Source organism: Epargyreus clarus, unplaced genomic scaffold (genome assembly GCF_041222505.1).
Source record: "Epargyreus clarus isolate Ecla_fem2 unplaced genomic scaffold, WU_Ecla_fem_2.2 ptg000032l, whole genome shotgun sequence".
Taxonomy (NCBI): Eukaryota; Metazoa; Arthropoda; class Insecta; order Lepidoptera; family Hesperiidae; genus Epargyreus; species Epargyreus clarus.
This window is the reverse complement of record NW_027332237.1, coordinates 4,695,655-4,715,961: the sequence shown is the minus strand read 5'-3', so window position 1 is coordinate 4,715,961 and position 20,307 is coordinate 4,695,655. Positions and strand designations below refer to the sequence as shown.

Sequence of the window (20,307 nt, the reverse complement as noted above, 5' to 3'; positions counted from 1 at the left end):
ACAAATATAGCAACCAAACATTCGTGCAGATTAAAACCCCGTACCTGTAACCTGATCTAGAATATTTACCTATGATTTGTTACAAAACAAAAAAATATACATCGTAAAAATAATTATACCTATTCAAAATACTACTTTTTATACAGAAGCAAAAGATAATAAAACAAAGACAATACAACCTCCGTTGCCTTATCTAAACTTGCGTTTAACTACCTTTCTGTTGAAAAAATCTTGAGTTTTCCAGAGATATTTATTTTGCCTTGTGGCACAAGAGCTTTCAATATTAACGAGGCGCTTGTAAGCTTTGAAAGCTCCACGGATACTCGTATGCTGTGCTGCAATTCATGCTATCTTCTTTGCTTAGTAAGATATTACAGAAATAATATTACTATGATCAGGTAATAAAATACTTTATACCTAATAAATACAACGGTGACATAAAAAAATGTTAGGAAACTGGCATGTGTGAGAGTTCTGTAAAAAAGTTCTTAAAGGTGTGTGAATCTTTAATTGGCCAGCGTGGTAGACGATGCCCTCAATCCTTTTGACTCTGTAAGAAGATCTGTGCAAATATGCCAGTTCGCACTTTACTTAAGAGATTAAATATGTATATGTAGCCCATCTGTGGTATGTGCCACGCATCTGTGATTTTAGAAATTAATTATCACTTGCTAAACGGTGAAGGAAAACATCGTGAGGAAATCTGCATACTTGAGAGATTTATATAAAAAAAAATCTCAAAGGTATGTGAAGTCTACCAATACGCACTTGGCCAGCGCGGTGGACTATGGCCTAATCCTTCTTATTATGAGAGGAGACCCGTGCCCAGCAGTGGTACAGTAATGGGTTGATGATGATGATCTGTGATCTACTCCAGATAAGATTAAATTCCTACCCAAGGGTTACGGGTAAGGGACTAAGAGTAACTAACACAGCCCCACAATTGTTGTTATAAGGCAGAAATAGGTGGGATAGTGGTACCTTCGGAACTAAGGGCTCTACCACCTTCAAATTTTTAACAATATGTATATAACAGAAAACATTTCTATATGTAAAAATATTATTGTAAATGTTTCTCTCCTTTTCAATTCAGCTCCTTCCTGGGAAATTGTAAGATTTACCTCAAGAGTGAGGAAGTTATTTATTTAGCTTTGTGCAGTATCAAGCACAATGTGGGGCTTTAGCTTTCAATTTTAAATTGCAATTCTTATACTCTGCGAATCCGGCGCTAAAGAAGAGCGTTTAGAAATGGACTTTTTTATTCAAGTTCTTTTAAAAGTGCTATGAAGTTATATCGGTAACACATTTTTTTCCTTCTTCTAGGCAGTTGGGAAACAGACTTCGATCACTAGTTCCTATTAGTGATCGAAGGAAATAGAGGACCCCTACAGCATAATCCAAGCAGCTATTAGCTTTAGGTTATTTTTCGAATGTTTTGGAAGTGAACATTTAACAACTGCTCTCCATGTTAAAATATAGCAACTTATAGCACCTTCCGAAGCACTACTATCGGACACCCATCCATCTGCTGACCCTGTCGAAATTTCTTATCTTTGTAAATAGGTTACAATTTATACTGAACCTACGCTACGCTTATTTTAACTTTCCGTAAAGTACACGGCAACCTACGATATCCCTTTTTAGAAGGCTATGATCCTCAGGTACTAACGGAACATAATAACATGTTATTCAACATCAAAATCCAATGTTCCCGTAATATAATACGAGGTTTAAAATTAAAGCTGGTATCAAAATTGTCTTCGTTCCATTTAGTTTTGCAAACCAATCTCACGGATAAATTTAAGAAAATATGGAGCAGAGCCGCGGGCGAGCAGCAAGCTCTTCACATCACCGCTTACATTAATTTAAGGATGCAAACAGAGGAGCGATCAGCTGCATTTTTTTAAATATACTGGCTAAAAATTGTTGTTTAATGAACAAAAAAATCTGACGAATTTTAGTTATTTTTAGTCTCGAAAGTCTACAATTGTAATTCATTTATTCAAAATCCAATAAAATAAAATAAAAAAATGTTTATTTAAAGTCAACTTACAATCAGATGATAACTATAACCTGACTGCTTAAATATATACCCAGATGAAACACATCATCATTTACATGAATCCAACAACACCTGATAGTTATTTTTAAATCCATGTGACCATTTAAGCTGCAGTGCGTGCCAAAAATCATGTACATACATATAAAAAGTACGCTTAAAAACCATTGTATTCCTCAGTCGAATAAAAAACTATTTATTTTAAAATGTGTCTATTATTAAAAATACTCAAAATACACACATATACGAAGAAGATAAATAACTTAAAATCGTGGACTAACAAAAATACAGGTAGCACTGTCTGGAAACAGCCTTAAGGCGAAATGTGCGGAAACAATTTTCATAAAATCACAAATTGCAGTTTCGCTTCGCTAAAACATTTCACAGTCGTATTGTCTCATCGTGTAAGGTATGTCCCTACTTATAACTTTGGCTGAAAGCTCCATGACATATTAAAATGTGTCATGTGAGACAAGGGACATATTTTTAGAGGATTTTATTAAAATATTTAACTGGATGAGTCTATTAAAAATATTCTGAACTAACTTCATTTTAAATATTCTGCGGACTTTGTTTCCAGTGAAATTTAAGTATAAATCAGTATGCAGAAAACTTGGTGTCAATGGTCACTCACGGGGATCTGTAACAATAAACGTACGAGTAATGTGTACAATAAATAGATAAACACCCCGACCCAAATCAGAAATCAAAAATTCTAATCTGTCCGACTGGAGATCGAACCTGGAAACCATTGCGTGTCAGTCACGTATGGTGAGATGGTGACCTGTGCCATGCGGGTTGACAATACTAAAGCAATGATATTGGAATAAACCATTCATGTTAATTTATTTGCCCTAAGCCCTTTTATCAAAGATAAAAATATTCCTACAAAAAATATTTTAAGGTATACCATTTAAAATCGGAACAATTTTTGAAATGTGTTTAATACGTTCTATACGGTTTAAGTACTTCATTTTCAGAGTTCTAGAGTTCTGAAAACATTAGTTTTCAGTAAAAGCCTATTGGTACCGGAACCGGATAGCTCTTTGAAGCACATTTGAATATGCAAATTCGAAGGCGGGACTGAGTTCTACTACTAGGTAGTTAACTAGGTACCAAAATTAGCGTTTATTCCTATTGGCAAAAAGAATTACTCCTACTGTTCGTTAATAATGCGCAGGTTTCTTTCTAAAGTGATTTTATTTTATTGATGTGACATTTAAATTCTTCCTTTGTCTCCATCTCTTCTTTTACAATTTTATTGAAGAATTTCTTTTAGGGTTTTTGAATGAACTTTGGGTCAATGTAGAAGGCGGCGAAATTTTATATATGAAAGTTCTTTATTTTTGCCGACCTATTCAATTGCCGGAGCGGCAAAATTCAACTAACGCCCGGGCGGCATTTTTAGGTGACTGACAGAACTATCTGATTGCAATCTGGAAATGTGACCGAAAAAATTACAAAGGTATCTACTAAACTGTTCTACACCCATTTCATTGCAGACAACTATGCAAGTGGCATAGGATAGTAATAGGTTATGGTATTGAAAGTACTTCCATGCAGTAAATGTCTTGCGGATCACCCACACAACAATAATGACAAGTAACAAATAAATATTTTTAAAGAGGTTGACAATAATCTAAATCCAAAATAAAGGAGATTAGACTCATTTTGTAAAGAAATGTGTAGAATAGAAAAGTCGATGTGTTAAAGTACTAGATCTAGCAAGTAACATCTGCAGATATATACCAGATATTGTTCTTTGATCCTGCATTTGAATATGGAAATTGCGGAAGCGCAGTTAGCTCAGTCCAGCTGAACCGCTGCGAGTTCCACTCAAAATTGAACAATGTTTTTGGAGTCGTATGTTCTTGGACTAAATTAGCGTTTGCGTATGGTTTGGCATGACCTTAAATGCAGTTGGTATGGCTTTTAAACGGGTGGTTACCATACCAGTCTACAGACGGATATTTGAATGATGAATTAAGATTTCTGTTGTAGTTCTATCGTCTATGTACACATATGTACATAGACGATAGAACTACAACAGAAATCATATGTGTACATAGCACCTATTATACAGAGAATCCTACTGTTGGGATGTGAGTGTAGAAAGCGTCTTTTTTGTCGACCTATTCGATTGCCTTGGCGGCAAAATTGAACTAGCACCTGGGGCGGCACGTTTTAAGGGACAGGCAGTGTCCATCGTTTTTTTTAATCTATTTTCAGATGGTTGGCAACTTTGCAAAGATTCTAAACTGTTCTAAACCCGTCACAATCCAGAGATTTAGGCCAGTGAAAAATTACGGTGGAGGTGTTGAAAGTACATTCTAGCAATAAATGACTTGCGGTTACATGTATAACAAGTAAGAAATTATGAAGTTTGTTCAACAATGATCTAAGTCCAAAACGAATGGATTAACCCATGCCTTCTGAAAGGAAATCACTACCATTAGGATAGTAAAGTCGATGTGCCAAAGTACTAGATCTAGCAAGTAAAATGTACAGATATATACCAGATATCGTTCTTTGATCCTGCATTTGAATATGGTAATTGGTAACGGAAGCGCAGTTAGCTCAGTCCAGCTGAACCGCTGCGAGTTCCGCTCAGAATTGAACAATGTTTTTGGAGTCGTATGTTCTTGGACTAAATTAGCGTTTGCGTATGGTTTGGCACGAGCATAAATGGAGTTGGTATGACTTTTAACCACAGGATCGATAGCTATGAAGATTAGTTTTTATTAGTCCATCTGCCGTGCATAAGCCATAGAGTACATTTTGAAGAATAAAGAAGTTTACATTATCAACTTATTACTGTGCCACTGCTAGGCATGTGTCTTTTAGAGATAGAGGGCTTAGGCCATAATCCAAGTATGGATTCATGCTATTCAAGTATGGATTAGTAGACTCCACACACCGTTAAGAATTATTTTCTTGTAGAACTCTCAGACATGTATATTTTCTTTTAATGTTTTCCTTCTCAGTTATAATTAATTTCTAACACTACGTACTTCGGAAAATAAGTGATTCGTGCCTGGGATTTGAACTTCGGACTCCTGAATTGGGACATATTATACAATGATCCAATAAGCAATATACATACTTCGCGAAATTAAACAGAAACGTGTGACAAAGAGATACGGTTTAAATTAAATCAATTCGTAGGTACGTTTTTGGAAATGCGAAAATTTCATTCGGCATAATAATATCAGATACAATCAAATTGGAAATGAGATGACTATAGCGGAAAGCCTTTTGACTATGAAGCATTTTTCATTATTTTAAACTTCTGGTCGTTAAAATATAATGCTTCGGTGAGCGTAAAATGTCGGCGAATGTCGATCTGTATTTAATTTATGACAAAATGAAGACTTTCATGGCTCGTTGTTAGGGTTCCGTACCCTAAGGGTAAAAACGTAAACCTATTACTAAGCCTTCGCTGTCTGTCCGTCTGTACATCTGTCACAATTTTTATCTCTTGAACTGTAATATAACACACTATTTTTTTTAATATACGAGTATGTTGTTATGAGCGCTATAAAAAACAATAATAAAAAATTTAAAATAAACGAACGTCCTCGAACCAATCTATCTTTTGAACTGAAATAGATGGACATTTAAATTTTCACGACATTTATATTAATACAAATATTAAAAAAAAAATGTGGCATGGAACCCTCCCTATAGGAGTTCGAAACTCCCAATTATTAAACTGAAATTGTTTTACCCATACCTGGCAGTTGGATTGGGGCGATCGGGGTAATTGGGCAACTATGTTGTACCGTTGGTACGTTAAATACTTTTTAATTTTGTACCCAGCGATCCATATTTTGAGATTAATTAATTAAATATATGAGATTAATTAAGATTAATTAAATAGATAAATGAAATGTCATAAATAAAATAAGTGAATATTTACATCAATTGTAAATCGATCATCATCAATCAATTTAATGAGCACACGAAAAATAAATTTATCACCAAACAATTCCATTATACAGATATAAGTATATATTAGTAAATAAACATTTATGAAAATGATTATTACTGTTATTTAATTTGTATTAAACAAGGTCGATTACAAAAACAAGTATAACTAACTAGTCTTTGACCGCGGCTTCGCCCGCGTTTAAAAGAAAATAATATGACATACTAACATACATAAAACTGAAAATTTGTACCTTCATTGGAATGACAGTGGCGTGACTCTGAAACCTTCGTGGGCTCATGGACAACAACTTTGCTGAAGATCATCACTTGATCAAATACATAGTTTACGATTCAATCCTTACTAATATCGATTAAAATAATCTACTTTTTGGTCCAAAAGATCGATCCTCCGATTAATCGATCTTCGATCGCCATCCCTAGTTCCCGTGGGATTTCCGGGATAAAAACTATCCTATGTCCTTTCTCGTCTCTCAGACTATCTTTGTATAAAATTTCATTAAATTCGGTTCAGTGGTTTAGGCGTGAAGAAGAGACAGACAGACAGAGTTATTTTCGGATTTATAATATTAGTAAGGATAAGGATAAGTCTGTCGATACATTATCGATGTAGCAATTTCAGCATCAATAAACCAATCTGTCAAGCAACTAAAGGGTGTATAAAGATCAATCTTCTTTCCATTACTCGAGATATCTCGACTCGAGAAGAAATTTGTCACTAAATAGAAAATCTAATATCGTCATCCAGACACCATTAACTGGCTGAGCTTGGATAATGGGATAGCATTAGCCGTCAAACTTTCCAAAATATTTCGACGGTGATTAGACATTTGGTTCACTACGAGCGAGTAACGATTTTAGCAAAAATAACGTAGGAGCAATAAAATCCTATTTGTATGTAAAGAGTCTATTATTTTCGCCAAAGTGAAGCGATGTTTCGAAAAATGTTAAGAATCTCATTTGCCTATTAAACAATATAATAAAATATCAGGTATATTAAACTATACGGTGATCCTTGCCTTTGTTTGAAGTCTGCAACTTGATCACTTAATCAGCTTCAATTTAGTTAAGAATATATCTGACCATTTTACGAAAGTAAATCTATCTTATGATTCCCTTTACAGAATTGTATTGTATTAGATTGTAGCATGGGTTAGGAAGGCGTTGTAAATAATATTTAATTTTCTATTGTGTAAATTCAAAGATTAACATTTTAAAATGAATTTTGCTTATAGATTTCGTTACTCGCTTCAGGTGAGACTAGTGCATGGAAAGCAACTTATAAACTTTTAAAAGCCTGAACTCGGTGCCTTAATTAGTTGTCCTCGGGCCCTGATCAGGGTCATGATGTCGACAACTTTTATTACCCTAATTAAGACGGTAATGTGCCTCTTATACCCTTAATTAATATATTTGAATATACCGAGGGAATAACCGTGTATTTGATATATTTTTGTTAGTTAAAGTTGTGTGTTTGTCGGGTTGCCATCCGTCGGGTGCGTATTAGTAGACTTCACATACCTTTGAGATTTTTTTTTAAATAAACGCTTTCTATACTCACAGCCCACACTAGGATTCCCTGTGTCGTGGGAGCCATGGACACACACATAGACAAATACACAAACACCCAGATCCAGAAACAGAAATCTTAATTCATCATTTAGATATCTGTCTGGCCGGGGATCGAACCCGGGACCCTTTGCGCGTCAGACCGGTATGGTGGCCACTCCGCCACGCGGGTAACGCTTTTGGAAAGCATGTATGTGTAATTCCTTGGCGCATTCTCAGCACAAACGGCTTTACAGTCATTAACATAAGGGGTGTCGTTGGTATCGTCTAAATTGCGGGAATCAGTCTCACCAAATTTTGTGGTTCTATATACAAACTTTACTCGATCCAATCGGAAATCAATTATAAATACTTGCATCTGGTTGTCATAAATCCAACCCAAAATTTTTAGTATTGGACACTCCTGTTACACCACACACTTCTTAATGTAATTCTACATCTTTCACACTTTATTAATTTTGTTAAACATATAACGCTCCTGAAAATTCATTAATTTCCAGGACTTTAAAATTTGCCCGTTGTATTTCTATGGAAATACAACGGATATTAGTTTTAAGTTGCTTACATGCTAAAGTCAGTATGTATGCAAATTTAAGACACTGAATATTTTAAAATAAAACATAAATAACCAACCATTAACCAGTACTATAAATAAATATATCAATAACCCAATACGGGACCAGAAATAAGACCGGCCTACCGACTTGTACATCAAAAAACCATTTGTGGTTTTCGTATATCGCACCAAAATATCAGTATTGAATCAGCGGGAAAATTTTTGCGAGCACAGAAAAGGTCTAACATTTGAAATTTAGGCACGCAAGGAAATCGGATCGTAGCAAAAAGTGGTCGCGAGATTTTTAGGGTTCCGTAACTAATGGGTAAAACCGTAAACCTATTACTAAACCTCTTTCTTTTACCTTCAACCGTATACTTGAAATTTTTATAGAGTATCTATAATGATGGCGGATATAAAAATACGAAAAATAAAAAAGGCTTGAAAAAAAATGGGAACACCATTAATTTTTGCAAGTAATCGCATTTTTTTTAGATTTTTGCGCGATATCTATTGAACCGTTATTGGTAGATAGTTTTTTACAATGCTTTCTCAACCATTCGCCACCCACTCGCTTCTTACAATGCATTTTTTCTATGCCATGATAACAAATACTAACAAAAAAAAAATGATGTTACGGAATCCTCTGTGCGAATTCGACTCCCACTTGACCAATTATTTCAGCTAAATAATCGAATTCGCTCCGTATTTCGAGCGCAATGTTGGGGTTAAGGCCTCGTCTGAAGTATAATTCGGATACAGTAGGTAAGTAAGAGAGAAATCTTGTACCGTTCGGGAAGGGTTTTAAGGAAAATGTTTCGAACTAGCTGTGCTATTGACTTTGGATGTGTGAGCGCTTAAATAACGATAGGTATGGGTACGAATGTGCACATGTTTGTATAAATTGTATTGCAAATTGGAGTATGGTTTCCGGAATAAAATAATGGCAGGAAAAGATCAAGTTAAATCTTATAGAAACGAAAACTCGACTGCTTGAAGCCTATAGCACTTCCAAAGCTTAAACGAATCCGACGACACCTCATGTTAAAATCCGTCAAGCCATTTGGGCTGTAGGGTACCAAGTACCAAAATATGGGATGTACTTACACGCAAAAAACATTACCGTCCATTTCTCGGAAATTAAATTACTTATCACCTGCTTCGACGGTAACGATAAACATAACAAATAAACATAGTAATATATGATAAACAAAGTAATATGTCTAAGAATTTTTAAGTAGAATACTTAGTGGTAGGTCTCCTAGTTCTATGTTATTAATACAGGTGTATGAATTCGCAGGTCTAGTGAGACATACTCGAGGCATCCACCAGTTCTTAGGGACAACAATCCATTTGAGGTCTGCTTTTACATTTAACAACAACACTAAGGGCCCCAATCCTATAAACAATGTATTAGAACAGTACGTTTTTCAGCTTTTGTTATAATTTATTTTTTGTTACAGCAACATCATTAGTAACATACGCTGGTGAGCGCTACGACTTCGTGGTGGAGGCTAACAATGAAATCGACAACTACTGGATTCGATTCCGAGGCCTCATGGATTGTGATGAAAGGTAATTACAAATAATCTAGAAAATTACTAAGTAATAAATGTTAAAATGTAAATTACTAAGTAATAATTACTAAGTAAGGCAGTGATAGCCTAGTGGTTAAGAAACTTGGCCTCTCGTTCGAGGGGTCCGAGGTTCAAATCCCAGGCACGCACCTCTGATTTTTCAAAGTTATGTGCGTATTAGAAATCAATTATCACTTGCTAAACGGTGAAGGAAAACATTGTGAGGAAACCTGCATACCTGAGAAATTTATAAAAAAAAAAAACTCAAAGGTATGTAAAGTCTACCAATACGCACTTGGCCAGCGCGGTGGACTATGGCCTAATCCTTCTCATTATGAGAGGAGACCCGTGCCCAGCAGTGGGACAATAATGGGTTGCTGATGATGATGATGATGATGAATAAATGTTAAATGGTACTCTGCTTATAATTTTTGCATTTGCCTTTTTGGATTTGCATTTGCAGAAACCTATTTGAAGGTTGAGGACTTGATTTATGATATAGTCTGCGTAAAACTGCTAGTCCGTTCTAAATATAGAAATGAATCGCGTCGCCATAGCAAATTGTATGACTACACCTGCTCGCAACAACCTCAGAGCGAACTAGCACTTTGGCGAGGACTAAACATAATTAAATATCAGATGAACCTAATGAAAGTAGTCACTGTCGCTTGTGGATAACAATAAACAATATAAGAGGAGTCACTCGTCGATGATTCTGTAACAATGCTTTAGTACATTTTCAAAGAATATTCACAAACTCATTACATCGTCAACCATTACACCTAAACAACTAAAGGCACCGTTAAGCTACCAATCAGAATTCAAGTTGAGTTTGGAACTGAAGTTGTTGAGAAACTGACAAAGTAGCAAATGTGTTGAGTTCACATCACTTATGGATGATATTGTCAACAGATTTACAAAGGCAAAACAAGTGGGCGTGCTGCACTACGAAGGTGCGATGGACCTGGAGCCGTCTGGTGATCCCACGTGGGAGGAACTGCATAATGAAGGACTGGTGAGTTGATATTATGTAGTCGCACTGGCAAATTAATGGTGTAACTTTCTACACTTTCTACACTCACAGCCCCACACTAGGATTCCCTGTGTCGTGGATGCCATGGACACACACAGTGACAAATACACAAACGCCTAGACCCAGAAACAGAGACCTTAATTCATCATTTAGATATCTGTCTGGCCGGGGATCGAACTCGGGACCCTCTGCGCGTCAGACCGGTATGGAGACCGCTTCGCCACGCGGGTCGTCGAATTAATGGTGTAACTGATGTTAAGTAAGAGGAGTTAACTCCTTAGAAGGTAAAGTTAAAGCAGTGATAACCTAATGACTTGCCTATGAACATGCGCCTTGATTGTCCAAGTATGTGTTCATGCATACAAAAACCAACACGTTTGAGAGTAATGTAAAAAAGTTCGATGAATAGTTTCTGCTTATGAAGACTAAATTGTAACACCTCATTTTATTTTTCACCTTACCGCACACTTCAAACTAGATCAAATAAGCCTTATACGGGCTTTATCATACGGAAGAAAGAGGTATTTTATTTCTACCTAATAACAGCAGTGTTAGGCGCTGCTGTGTTCCGTTTTGAAGGGTTTGGTAAGGGAGACAGACTTTTCCGAGGCGTTCCAGCTTAGTCCTCAGGGGTAGCAGCGTATCTGTGGCCGACCTCAAGTAGGAGTATCCAATCCTATCTGGGATTGATTACCGATGTCCATGGGCAGCAGTAGCCACTTACCATCAGGTGGACTGTATGCTCGTCTGTTACTCCTATATTATAAAAAAAAGGTATGGTACCACTGCAGTCGAGCTGTGAGGAGTTCCGCCACCCTTAAATTTGCTGTTCTTATCGTATTATAAATTAAAGCCTTATGTATTAAGTAACTCGAACAAGCCCAAATCAAAACGAACCATTGTTCTAATTCAGCAGCCTTAAAACAGCAGCATAAGAGAGAAGAACTGCAACTAAATACTACAAAATACTACTACTACTAGATATCAAATAAAATAGTCCATAAACGACATATTGTTTCGGCACAGGAAATATTATATTGGTGACGACTTTTTTACGAGCACCGAGGGTATGCTTTATATAGTAACTGCATCATATAAAGCATCACGGCATAAAAACGGCGAGGTGTGACGAATAGTGCTTTTATAGACTTTGGCTGACTGAATTTGGTAATAGAAAGTAGTATAGCTATTTTTTATGGCGTCTTCCAACGGTCCGTGATTCCACGATTACGGACCGCATTAAGGCTCTTCTTACGTGTCGGTTTAGAGATTCTAAGTCATAACTGACAGTGCTTTTACCAAGGTGCGACGGTTCGTGCTAGTTCGCGTCAGATCGTATTATCATAGACCGTAGGAAGTCAGGATTATTGTAAATTTGGTAACCTTGCTGGAAAGTTAGAGTAGAATTCTTTGATTTTCGACCCCCGTCAAATTATTTTGCCTCTGTTTTGATTAAAAAGACTATATTGAGAACCATACTAAAAATAGGTTTACAAAGGAGTGCATTAACATAAAAATAATTTCGAATGGTAGATTCTGTATTCACATACCAAAAACTAAACAAACATATGCATAAAATTGCAAAAAATAAACAAGCGATAATTTGTGTAAATAGATAGATATAATATTCATTATGCACACTTCAATAGATCGTAATAATAATACACAATTATATAGGTTAATCGTATGCAATAGGTGAATAATGAGCAATCTTTTATAAGCTCAACTTTTGATGGCATATACTTAGAATTTACGAGAACTAAGCCCACGTACGCCAGTGACAAGCTGCTGCGTTACTGAATAACTTAAAAGTTCGTACGATGAACCACGCGCTTCAATTAAAACTTATTCCCATGCTAACAATCTGACGGCACTTGAATCTATGGTAATTTGTGTGGAAAAAGTAACATAGACTGCTTTGATAATATGGGAGTAGTAGACGAGCATGCAGTCCATCTGAAAGTGGCTACTGCCGCCCATGGAAATCTGCAATCAAATCCAGATAGGATTAGATTCCTACCTGAGGTCGGCCACAGATGCGCCGCTACCTCTGAGGACTAAGCTGGAACGCCTCGGAAAAGTATGATTCTCTTACCACACTGCTATGAATGACATTTTGGGTATGTCTGCAACACTTTTCATATCCCTGTTGAGTTTACTCATTATTGTATATGTATTGTTGAGTTCATACTCATATCTTTCCTGACTACTCGGGGAGGCTGAAAGCGTATTTCACCATGCTGCTATAATGTGTTTTGGTGAAAGAATTTCGGGTTAGTAGCTAACCTGGCTTCTAATACATACATACTTCTTAAACTTTTACGAAGTTTAAGAAATGCTCTCATATGATGACAACTGGGTTCAACGGCGTTTTGTCTTCTCCAAAGTAACGGTATAAATGTAGGCCTTCATAGGTCAGAGGAGAATCTTCAATTTGAAGTATTCCGGCAATTTTAAGTATTCAATCAATATTTTTTTATGTTCTCGTAACACATTTTTTATGTTTCACTTACCAAACGTAACTTTCCAAAGCTTCGCTTACTCGTATTATAATAGAATTTAAAAATAAAAAAATAAAACGAATAAAAACTCGTAACGATCAAAAGTGCCAAACTTGTTATTAAATAGCAAATAAAATCCTCAAGATGACGTAAACCGCCGCCTCAACTATCAACAGATATTATAACAGAAACCGATTAAATCGGTACTTTACGTTTTACTGAGATTTTATCGTCACCTTACTTTACGGTCGTTTAAGTGCGGTATAAAATATAAGAAGTTCAACTGCCTCAAAAAGTTTAAAGTCCATAAATTTTAATATATACACTTTCGGTAATCAAGAAAGCATTTTGTGGTTTTATGATCAGTTCTGGGCGTTGTAATTTGACATATTCACTGGGTATATAACATAATATGAAATTCTCCCTAGTACGGTTTAACAGTTAGATCGTAAAATGTCGAAAAATGTGTTTGTTGCACGATCCCTTTAGTATTCAATTTTTTTATTTTTAGTATTTGTTGTTATAGCGACCACCGTAATGCATCCTCTGTAAAAAAATCATGTGTCTATCTATTACGGTTCCGGAGATATAGCCCTGTGACAGACGGACAGACAGCGAAGTCTCAGTAATAGGGTTCCGTTTTTTAGCTTTGGGTACGGAACCCTAAAAATGAGAACATATACGTTCCAAGATGTTTTTGCAATGCCTCGCAGCGTAATTAACAAGTTCATTTGCCGTCTAACGCTATTGGCAGATCTCCAAACTAAGCTTAAGCTCTGCAAGAAAGCATGCCATTTGAATAGCAGTGGATTAGCATATTGTTTGGCACTATGGCTCTATTTGATAGTGTCTTTGTATGTAGCAATGTTGGCATAATTAGATTGGAGCAAAATAACTTTTGGAATGGGTTTGTTGCTAAAGATGTAACCTAATTAAGAGGTTTTACAAATTATTTTTGAGAAAAACGTAACCGTATTCCTAGTGTAAGTGTGTAATCCCAATATCCAAAAAGGAGAATATGAAGCGTTTCAAATCAGTTTGATGGGTGAAATAAAATAAAAAAGCAGACTTAGAAAGGTAGTGAGGTAACTGAAAAACTGAGCAATAGACAACGTTTTATAATTATTAAAAATAATGTTCGAGAATGTTTAATGGCTTCAGTTAGGGTTTAGTCGAGCAGCCTTTAGACGTTTGAGAACATGAAAGACAGGTTTAACACTATTTGTTTATTCATATATTCACAGTCCTAATAGTGTTGTTCTGTCGAATAGACAATATCTAATAACTGGACCCTGTCAAATCCTAAAATATGAACTATGGCTCAGTCAAAACAAATATATTGTGTAAATATGATCGCAGACAAAGTCACTAATATTATGTATTTCAACTTAGTCTTCAAGCGAAGTAACGAATCTCTTACCAATTTAAGGGAAACTCCAAGTCTACTTGAAGTTGCTATATAAAACCATCGTTTTATATAGAACAATGAGATCCATCGATCTCATTGATCATTTAAGATGAAAAGAACAGCATGCTCATTTATTCCTTCGATTAATTAAAAAAAGTACACGATTTTTAATAACTAAACATTATGAACATGTATATTTGTTCCACAGCAACTAAACGCACTAAACAAAGGTGAAGAGGAAGATGAAACCATCAGTGTTGCGGAAATGAGGTCACTGGAAGGGTACGACGAGAGTCTGAAAGAGATTGCTGATTACCAGTTCTACGTGGCGTATGACTTTTACGCTAAGAACAACTCGCACTTCCATAAATCACCGTATTACGGATATTATCAAGGTAAGTTTGTAAAATATAATCATCATCATCATCAATAATCATATTTGGATCCGTCTGTTTGTCTGTTTTTCTGTCTTTATATCTCTCAGTCTGTCTATCCATACACCATTCAACCAATGTCTCCCTCAATTGTTCTGATGAACGATGATACAAACTGATGTGTATAATCGTCTATCCATCCATCCATCCATTCTACTATCTATGTTATATCATCAAAGCTCTTCCAAAGCTTAAATACACGGTTATTCAATTTATAAATATTTATATTACATCGATAATTAATTTTCGGTAATTAACACTAATACCATTGTACGAGTATACCTATTTCGAACAATTAATTTCCATTTAATTCTAAAATCCACGTTAAAGTTAGATGCTACTAAATTAGATAAACTTTACTAATATTAAATTTATACGTCAGCAAAAGCGAAACAACAAATGGACGTGGAGCTAGAATTATTTATTTAAATTACTGCAGTTAGTGCCAAATCCCATTGTCAACAAGTGTTGCATATTGAAATTAATTTGCATTTATGACAACCTGTTTACAATTGTACAACAGAGCATATACCACATAATAGTGTGATTAAAATTAGAAATAGCTTTCACACTGTTTAATTCTATAATTAATGTTGGGGATATCAAACTCGTAATTATTTAACTCAGTTTAAATTTTATGCCTAAATATTTGAATGACGAATATATTTATACTTCTCAAAGAATACATTAAGATTAATTAGGAATAATTAAGTCGTCTGAGTAGATTCAAAAAGTCTTATTATTATAATACAAAATAATCATTAGAATATTCTAAATTATTTATGTAATTAGCTGTGCAGCTTTTAAGACTTTACTTTGTAGTAAACTTTGTAGATTGTTGAAATTACCGAATGATCTGTAGGCAGAGGCACTATTGTCAATTAAGTTATATTATCAACTATGGCTAGTTCAGGAGTCTTACTTGAAGTCGATAAGTAAGTTGTTGCCTCTGATAATATATTTACAATTAAATTTAATTTCAGTTCCGGAAAAAGACAACCGTCTTTACACACCACAGTTGAACCACATCAGCATGAAGATGCCGTCGAGTCCGCTCCTCATCACGAGACCATCGACAGAAGGCTTCTGCAACTCATCCAGCATTGACGAAGAATGCAAAGAGGGCTACTGCGAATGCTCTCACGTTCTATCAGTTAAGAAAAACGCAGTAGTTGAAATCATTATCGTAGATGAAGGCGTTACTTTTGATGCAAATCATCCTTTCCATTTACATGGACATAACTTCAGAGTGGTGGGAATGAGAAGACTTGCCAATGACACGACGATAGAAGAAATAAAGGCTTTTGACGAAGCTGGACTACTTAAAAGAAATCTAAAGAACGCTCCGTTGAAAGATACTGTGACTGTTCCTGATGGGGGTTACACAGTTATAAGATTCAAGGCTGATAACCCCGGATATTGGCTTTTCCATTGTCATATAGAATTCCACGTTGAAATCGGAATGGCTTTGGTGTTCAAAGTCGGAGAGCATAAAGACATGGCTCCCATTCCGCCAGACTTCCCAACATGCGGTAACTACATGCCCGACAACATGCTCGAACATGTGACTACTGAACAACCTAAGGACGACAGCCAATACATTTCTATAACACATTGGTGGCCTGTTGTATACGTCAACAACACAACATCATTTTCAACAACCTTAACTCCTAGCTTTGGATTTGTATTATTCTTTATATTATGTTTAATCGGAACGTAATTTTATTAAAATATTATTTTATTCTAAGTTAATTTAATCCGCAGTCAATTAAGATTCGTGAATTTAGTTCAAGATTAGGTGTAGCTTCGAATTTGTAAATAGCATCCCAATACGATTTTGTACTTATCAATAACTGAGTAACGTTAAATTATTTAAATGACCCTAATGGTTTCATATTTATAATTTTGTTTATGTTTATATCTTTTAATGACAGTACTTATTATTTATTTATGAATTATATTTATTTTAGTTTTGATGCACAGCTAGAGTATTAAAATATTTTTAATGAGCGATTCCGATTTAGACATTTAAGATTTAATGCCAATAAGTTAGTGAAAGGTATTTGAGCAGATTATTGTAAAACATGTAATAAAATTAAGTTTTATTACTTGTAATGATAAGAGGGAGATAGTAGATAGACAAAAAGAGATGAGATTAACTATGCATTATTGTACCAGTGGACTTAAAATCAGTGCAAATTGTGGTAATGTCCTTTAGAACAATAGATTTAAAAAAAAAATAGTAGATTCTTAAGTCTTTCAATAATAATTAGATTCTTAGTAATTTTCTTATTGGGTTATTGAGTAGGACCGTTTTTATGTATTAGATTTGATTCATGTAAAAAGAAAGGATCGATTTTGGGTATTAGACCCATTTTTTTCAGTATGAAAAAAGTAGAAAAATACGGAGATATAAAAGAATGAAAATATTTATGGTATTATTTAAACAGAAATATGTCAGCTAAAGTCTGAACACGATTTTGATAAAACTGTGATCCTTGAAACTTCTTCGTTTAACGATGATTCTAATGAAAACGTTCAAACATTTTCAAAAAATGTTTGGTTCCACGAATACGATAAGGAAATGTCGCTGGTGATATGTGATATTACTTAGATAAGTTAGCCGTAAGATTCCTTTGTACTATTAGTCTAGAAAAGTATTATTTGTGAATATAAAATATTTAATGCAATCATTTTTCTTGTTTTTGTTATTCTATCATACTTCTTATTTTTGGAAATTATCGACTTAGTTGCTAAAATTGGTAAAGTAATTAGTATGACATAGTTAAATATACTTGTATACTTGACTTATATCTTATATATAAAATTCTCGTGTCACAATGTTAGTTACCGTACTCCTCAAAACGGCTTTACCGATTTTCACCAAGTTTTATATGCATATAGGTATGAGAATCGGCTACTATCCTTTTTTATACCCCTAAGTGATAAGAGTTGTTCACCCCTAACATTTTTTATTTATTAGCTATTATATAATTAAAATTGGAGAACGTATAAGATTTGTATTTTCTTAAAACCAGTATTTCCTTTAGTTTGTCATTATCATTATTATCTAGAATTTCATCCTTATAAGCGACACTATCCAATAGCGGAATAGTGTTCGATTCCCGGTTAGTGAATTCGATTTGTATGTCTTATGACGTCATAATTTCCATCAAAATCGGCCTCGTAAACCTTTGCAGTCTTTTTCAATAATCCTTATAATTTCAACATCATCATCCACGCACACTTAAAAAATCAACCGATAGACAACACTGAAAACATAATTCACCTGAACAAAATAAAAACCAATGAAAATCCCTTAAAAAGGTATAACTTTACCAATTAAGATAGCCATATTCAACGTTAAATCAAGTTGCAAAGAGTGTTGAGGCAATAAATATCGCTGAAAGACGGCCCCTTGAGGGTAAATTGGGGAAAAATAGGCATTGTTGGTGCTTATCAGAAATCTTCCCTTGTGTATATTGGGGACGTTACGGCCTCTAGTTACGGTCGTCGGAAAGAAAAGTGAGAATCGGCCATGAAAAGCCTTGTTGGGAAATTGTTAGAACGGAAAAATATAGAGTCATGTGTGATAATACGGAAAATTGGTTTACAGTTCATTAAACGAATATTGATACACATTTGTACCAACAATGTACTTTGGTTTATGCTGACACCGGATGACATCTTGGGTTTTGCCGTTTGCTTTTCCATCTTACGATTTTTTGATCAGGGCACGTGAACCTGACGCGAGTTTAACATTGTTTACCCATCACAAGTGCACAACGCCGGTAAAGAAGATTTCACTTTAAAAAAATCATGTGACATTTTTAAAGGTAGAGTTGTCGTTCCATTTTGGATGCACCACCACTTAGGCTAACATAATAGCAGCGTTAAGCGCTGTAGACTTTCACTTTGAAGGGTGTGGTAAGGACATACTTGCCCAAGGCGTTCCAACTTAGTTCTCAGCAACACTTCTGTGGCCAACTTCAGCAATCTTGTCATGTATAGGGTTGATTAAAAATAACTGTGAGTGGCAGTAGCTAATCACTATCAAGTGGAATGCATGATTCTTAACTAAATCAATATTTAAAAAAATATGTTAGTTGACTCCTGTTGTTATTAGGTACTTCACCTTTGGCATTAGCAAAATATTGTCCAATTTTTGTATATTTTTCTCTTTACATACTAAAATTTGCAATTCCATTTCCAAGGCTATTTCGATTTGCAATGAAACATCTGTGCCCATATTGGATCCTAGTGTATCAGTTGCACTAAAACTGACAAAATTACACAAGACGTAAGAAGTAGAAATATATATTGTATATTTTCGTTACAACAACAATAATTTAACTTTTGTATACCTTAAATCCAGTAGTCTCTCATATCAACATACAAAATGTATATTTAAAAAATTGTAGAGAACAAGCGACCCCTTTCATATGCATGGGGGTGCATAAAATATTATATATTACATATGTGCAATGTGCATGAGTATTAGATTTGCTATCTACGTCACGACGCTAATCCTGCATTGTCATCTAGACCACATGTGTATGCAAAGATTCAGCTCAATCATTTGGGATTATCTGGCTCAAAATTTATTTCTAAGATTAGAACCTCACATGCTCACATACATACGAATTAAGAGAAGTTAAATAAACGTCGTACCAGTAACTGCAATCAATAATCTTGCTGGAATAACAATATTTTCATTCATAAAACTTTGACAAGTTTTAATTTCTTTCATTCGATGGCTTCATTTTAAATCAACTCGTAATAAAAACGAAACAATTACAAGAAAAGTAATAACTTCGAAACACGAATAGAGTTACCAACTAATAATGTATTACAGAATTTCATAAAAGATTCCACCGAAAATCTTCAACAAGAATGTAAGTAATAATAAACTTTGACAACGAAATTTATTCGCCCGCTTGTTCTGGACATTATAACAACTAATTAATTGTCAACGTTATTCAAAAGCGATGGAGTAAAAATAGATTTTCCTGGAAATTAACTAAGATAAGAAAAGTGATAGCAATGTCGAATCAAATTCGGCATAACACTTTTTCGGTTTCGAATTAAATATCTATTATTTCGAACTTATGTGTCTATTTAAAATCGCAATACAATGTTTTATTGTAGAACAGTGGTTCTTAACCTTTTTGAGAAACTAGAAAACTAGTAACTATTATAAAAACTAAAAACCCGACTTTTAA

General features: G+C 34.8%; 1 protein-coding gene across 2 annotated transcripts in view; it reads left to right on the top strand.

The window, feature by feature from the left end:
- Nucleotides 1-17,778, top strand: part of LOC140755042 (uncharacterized) — a 110,520-nt gene extending 92,742 nt beyond the window's left edge. For both annotated transcript variants that reach the window (XM_073090220.1, XM_073090221.1), the window contains exons 8-11: nt 9,596-9,707; nt 10,622-10,724; nt 14,860-15,046; nt 16,069-17,778. In XM_073090220.1, coding sequence (XP_072946321.1) covers nt 9,596-9,707; nt 10,622-10,724; nt 14,860-15,046; nt 16,069-16,805 — 1,139 coding nt within the window. In that variant the 3' untranslated portion in view covers nt 16,806-17,778. The remainder of the gene's footprint in view (nt 1-9,595; nt 9,708-10,621; nt 10,725-14,859; nt 15,047-16,068) is intronic.
- Nucleotides 17,779-20,307: the final 2,529 nt, after the last annotated feature.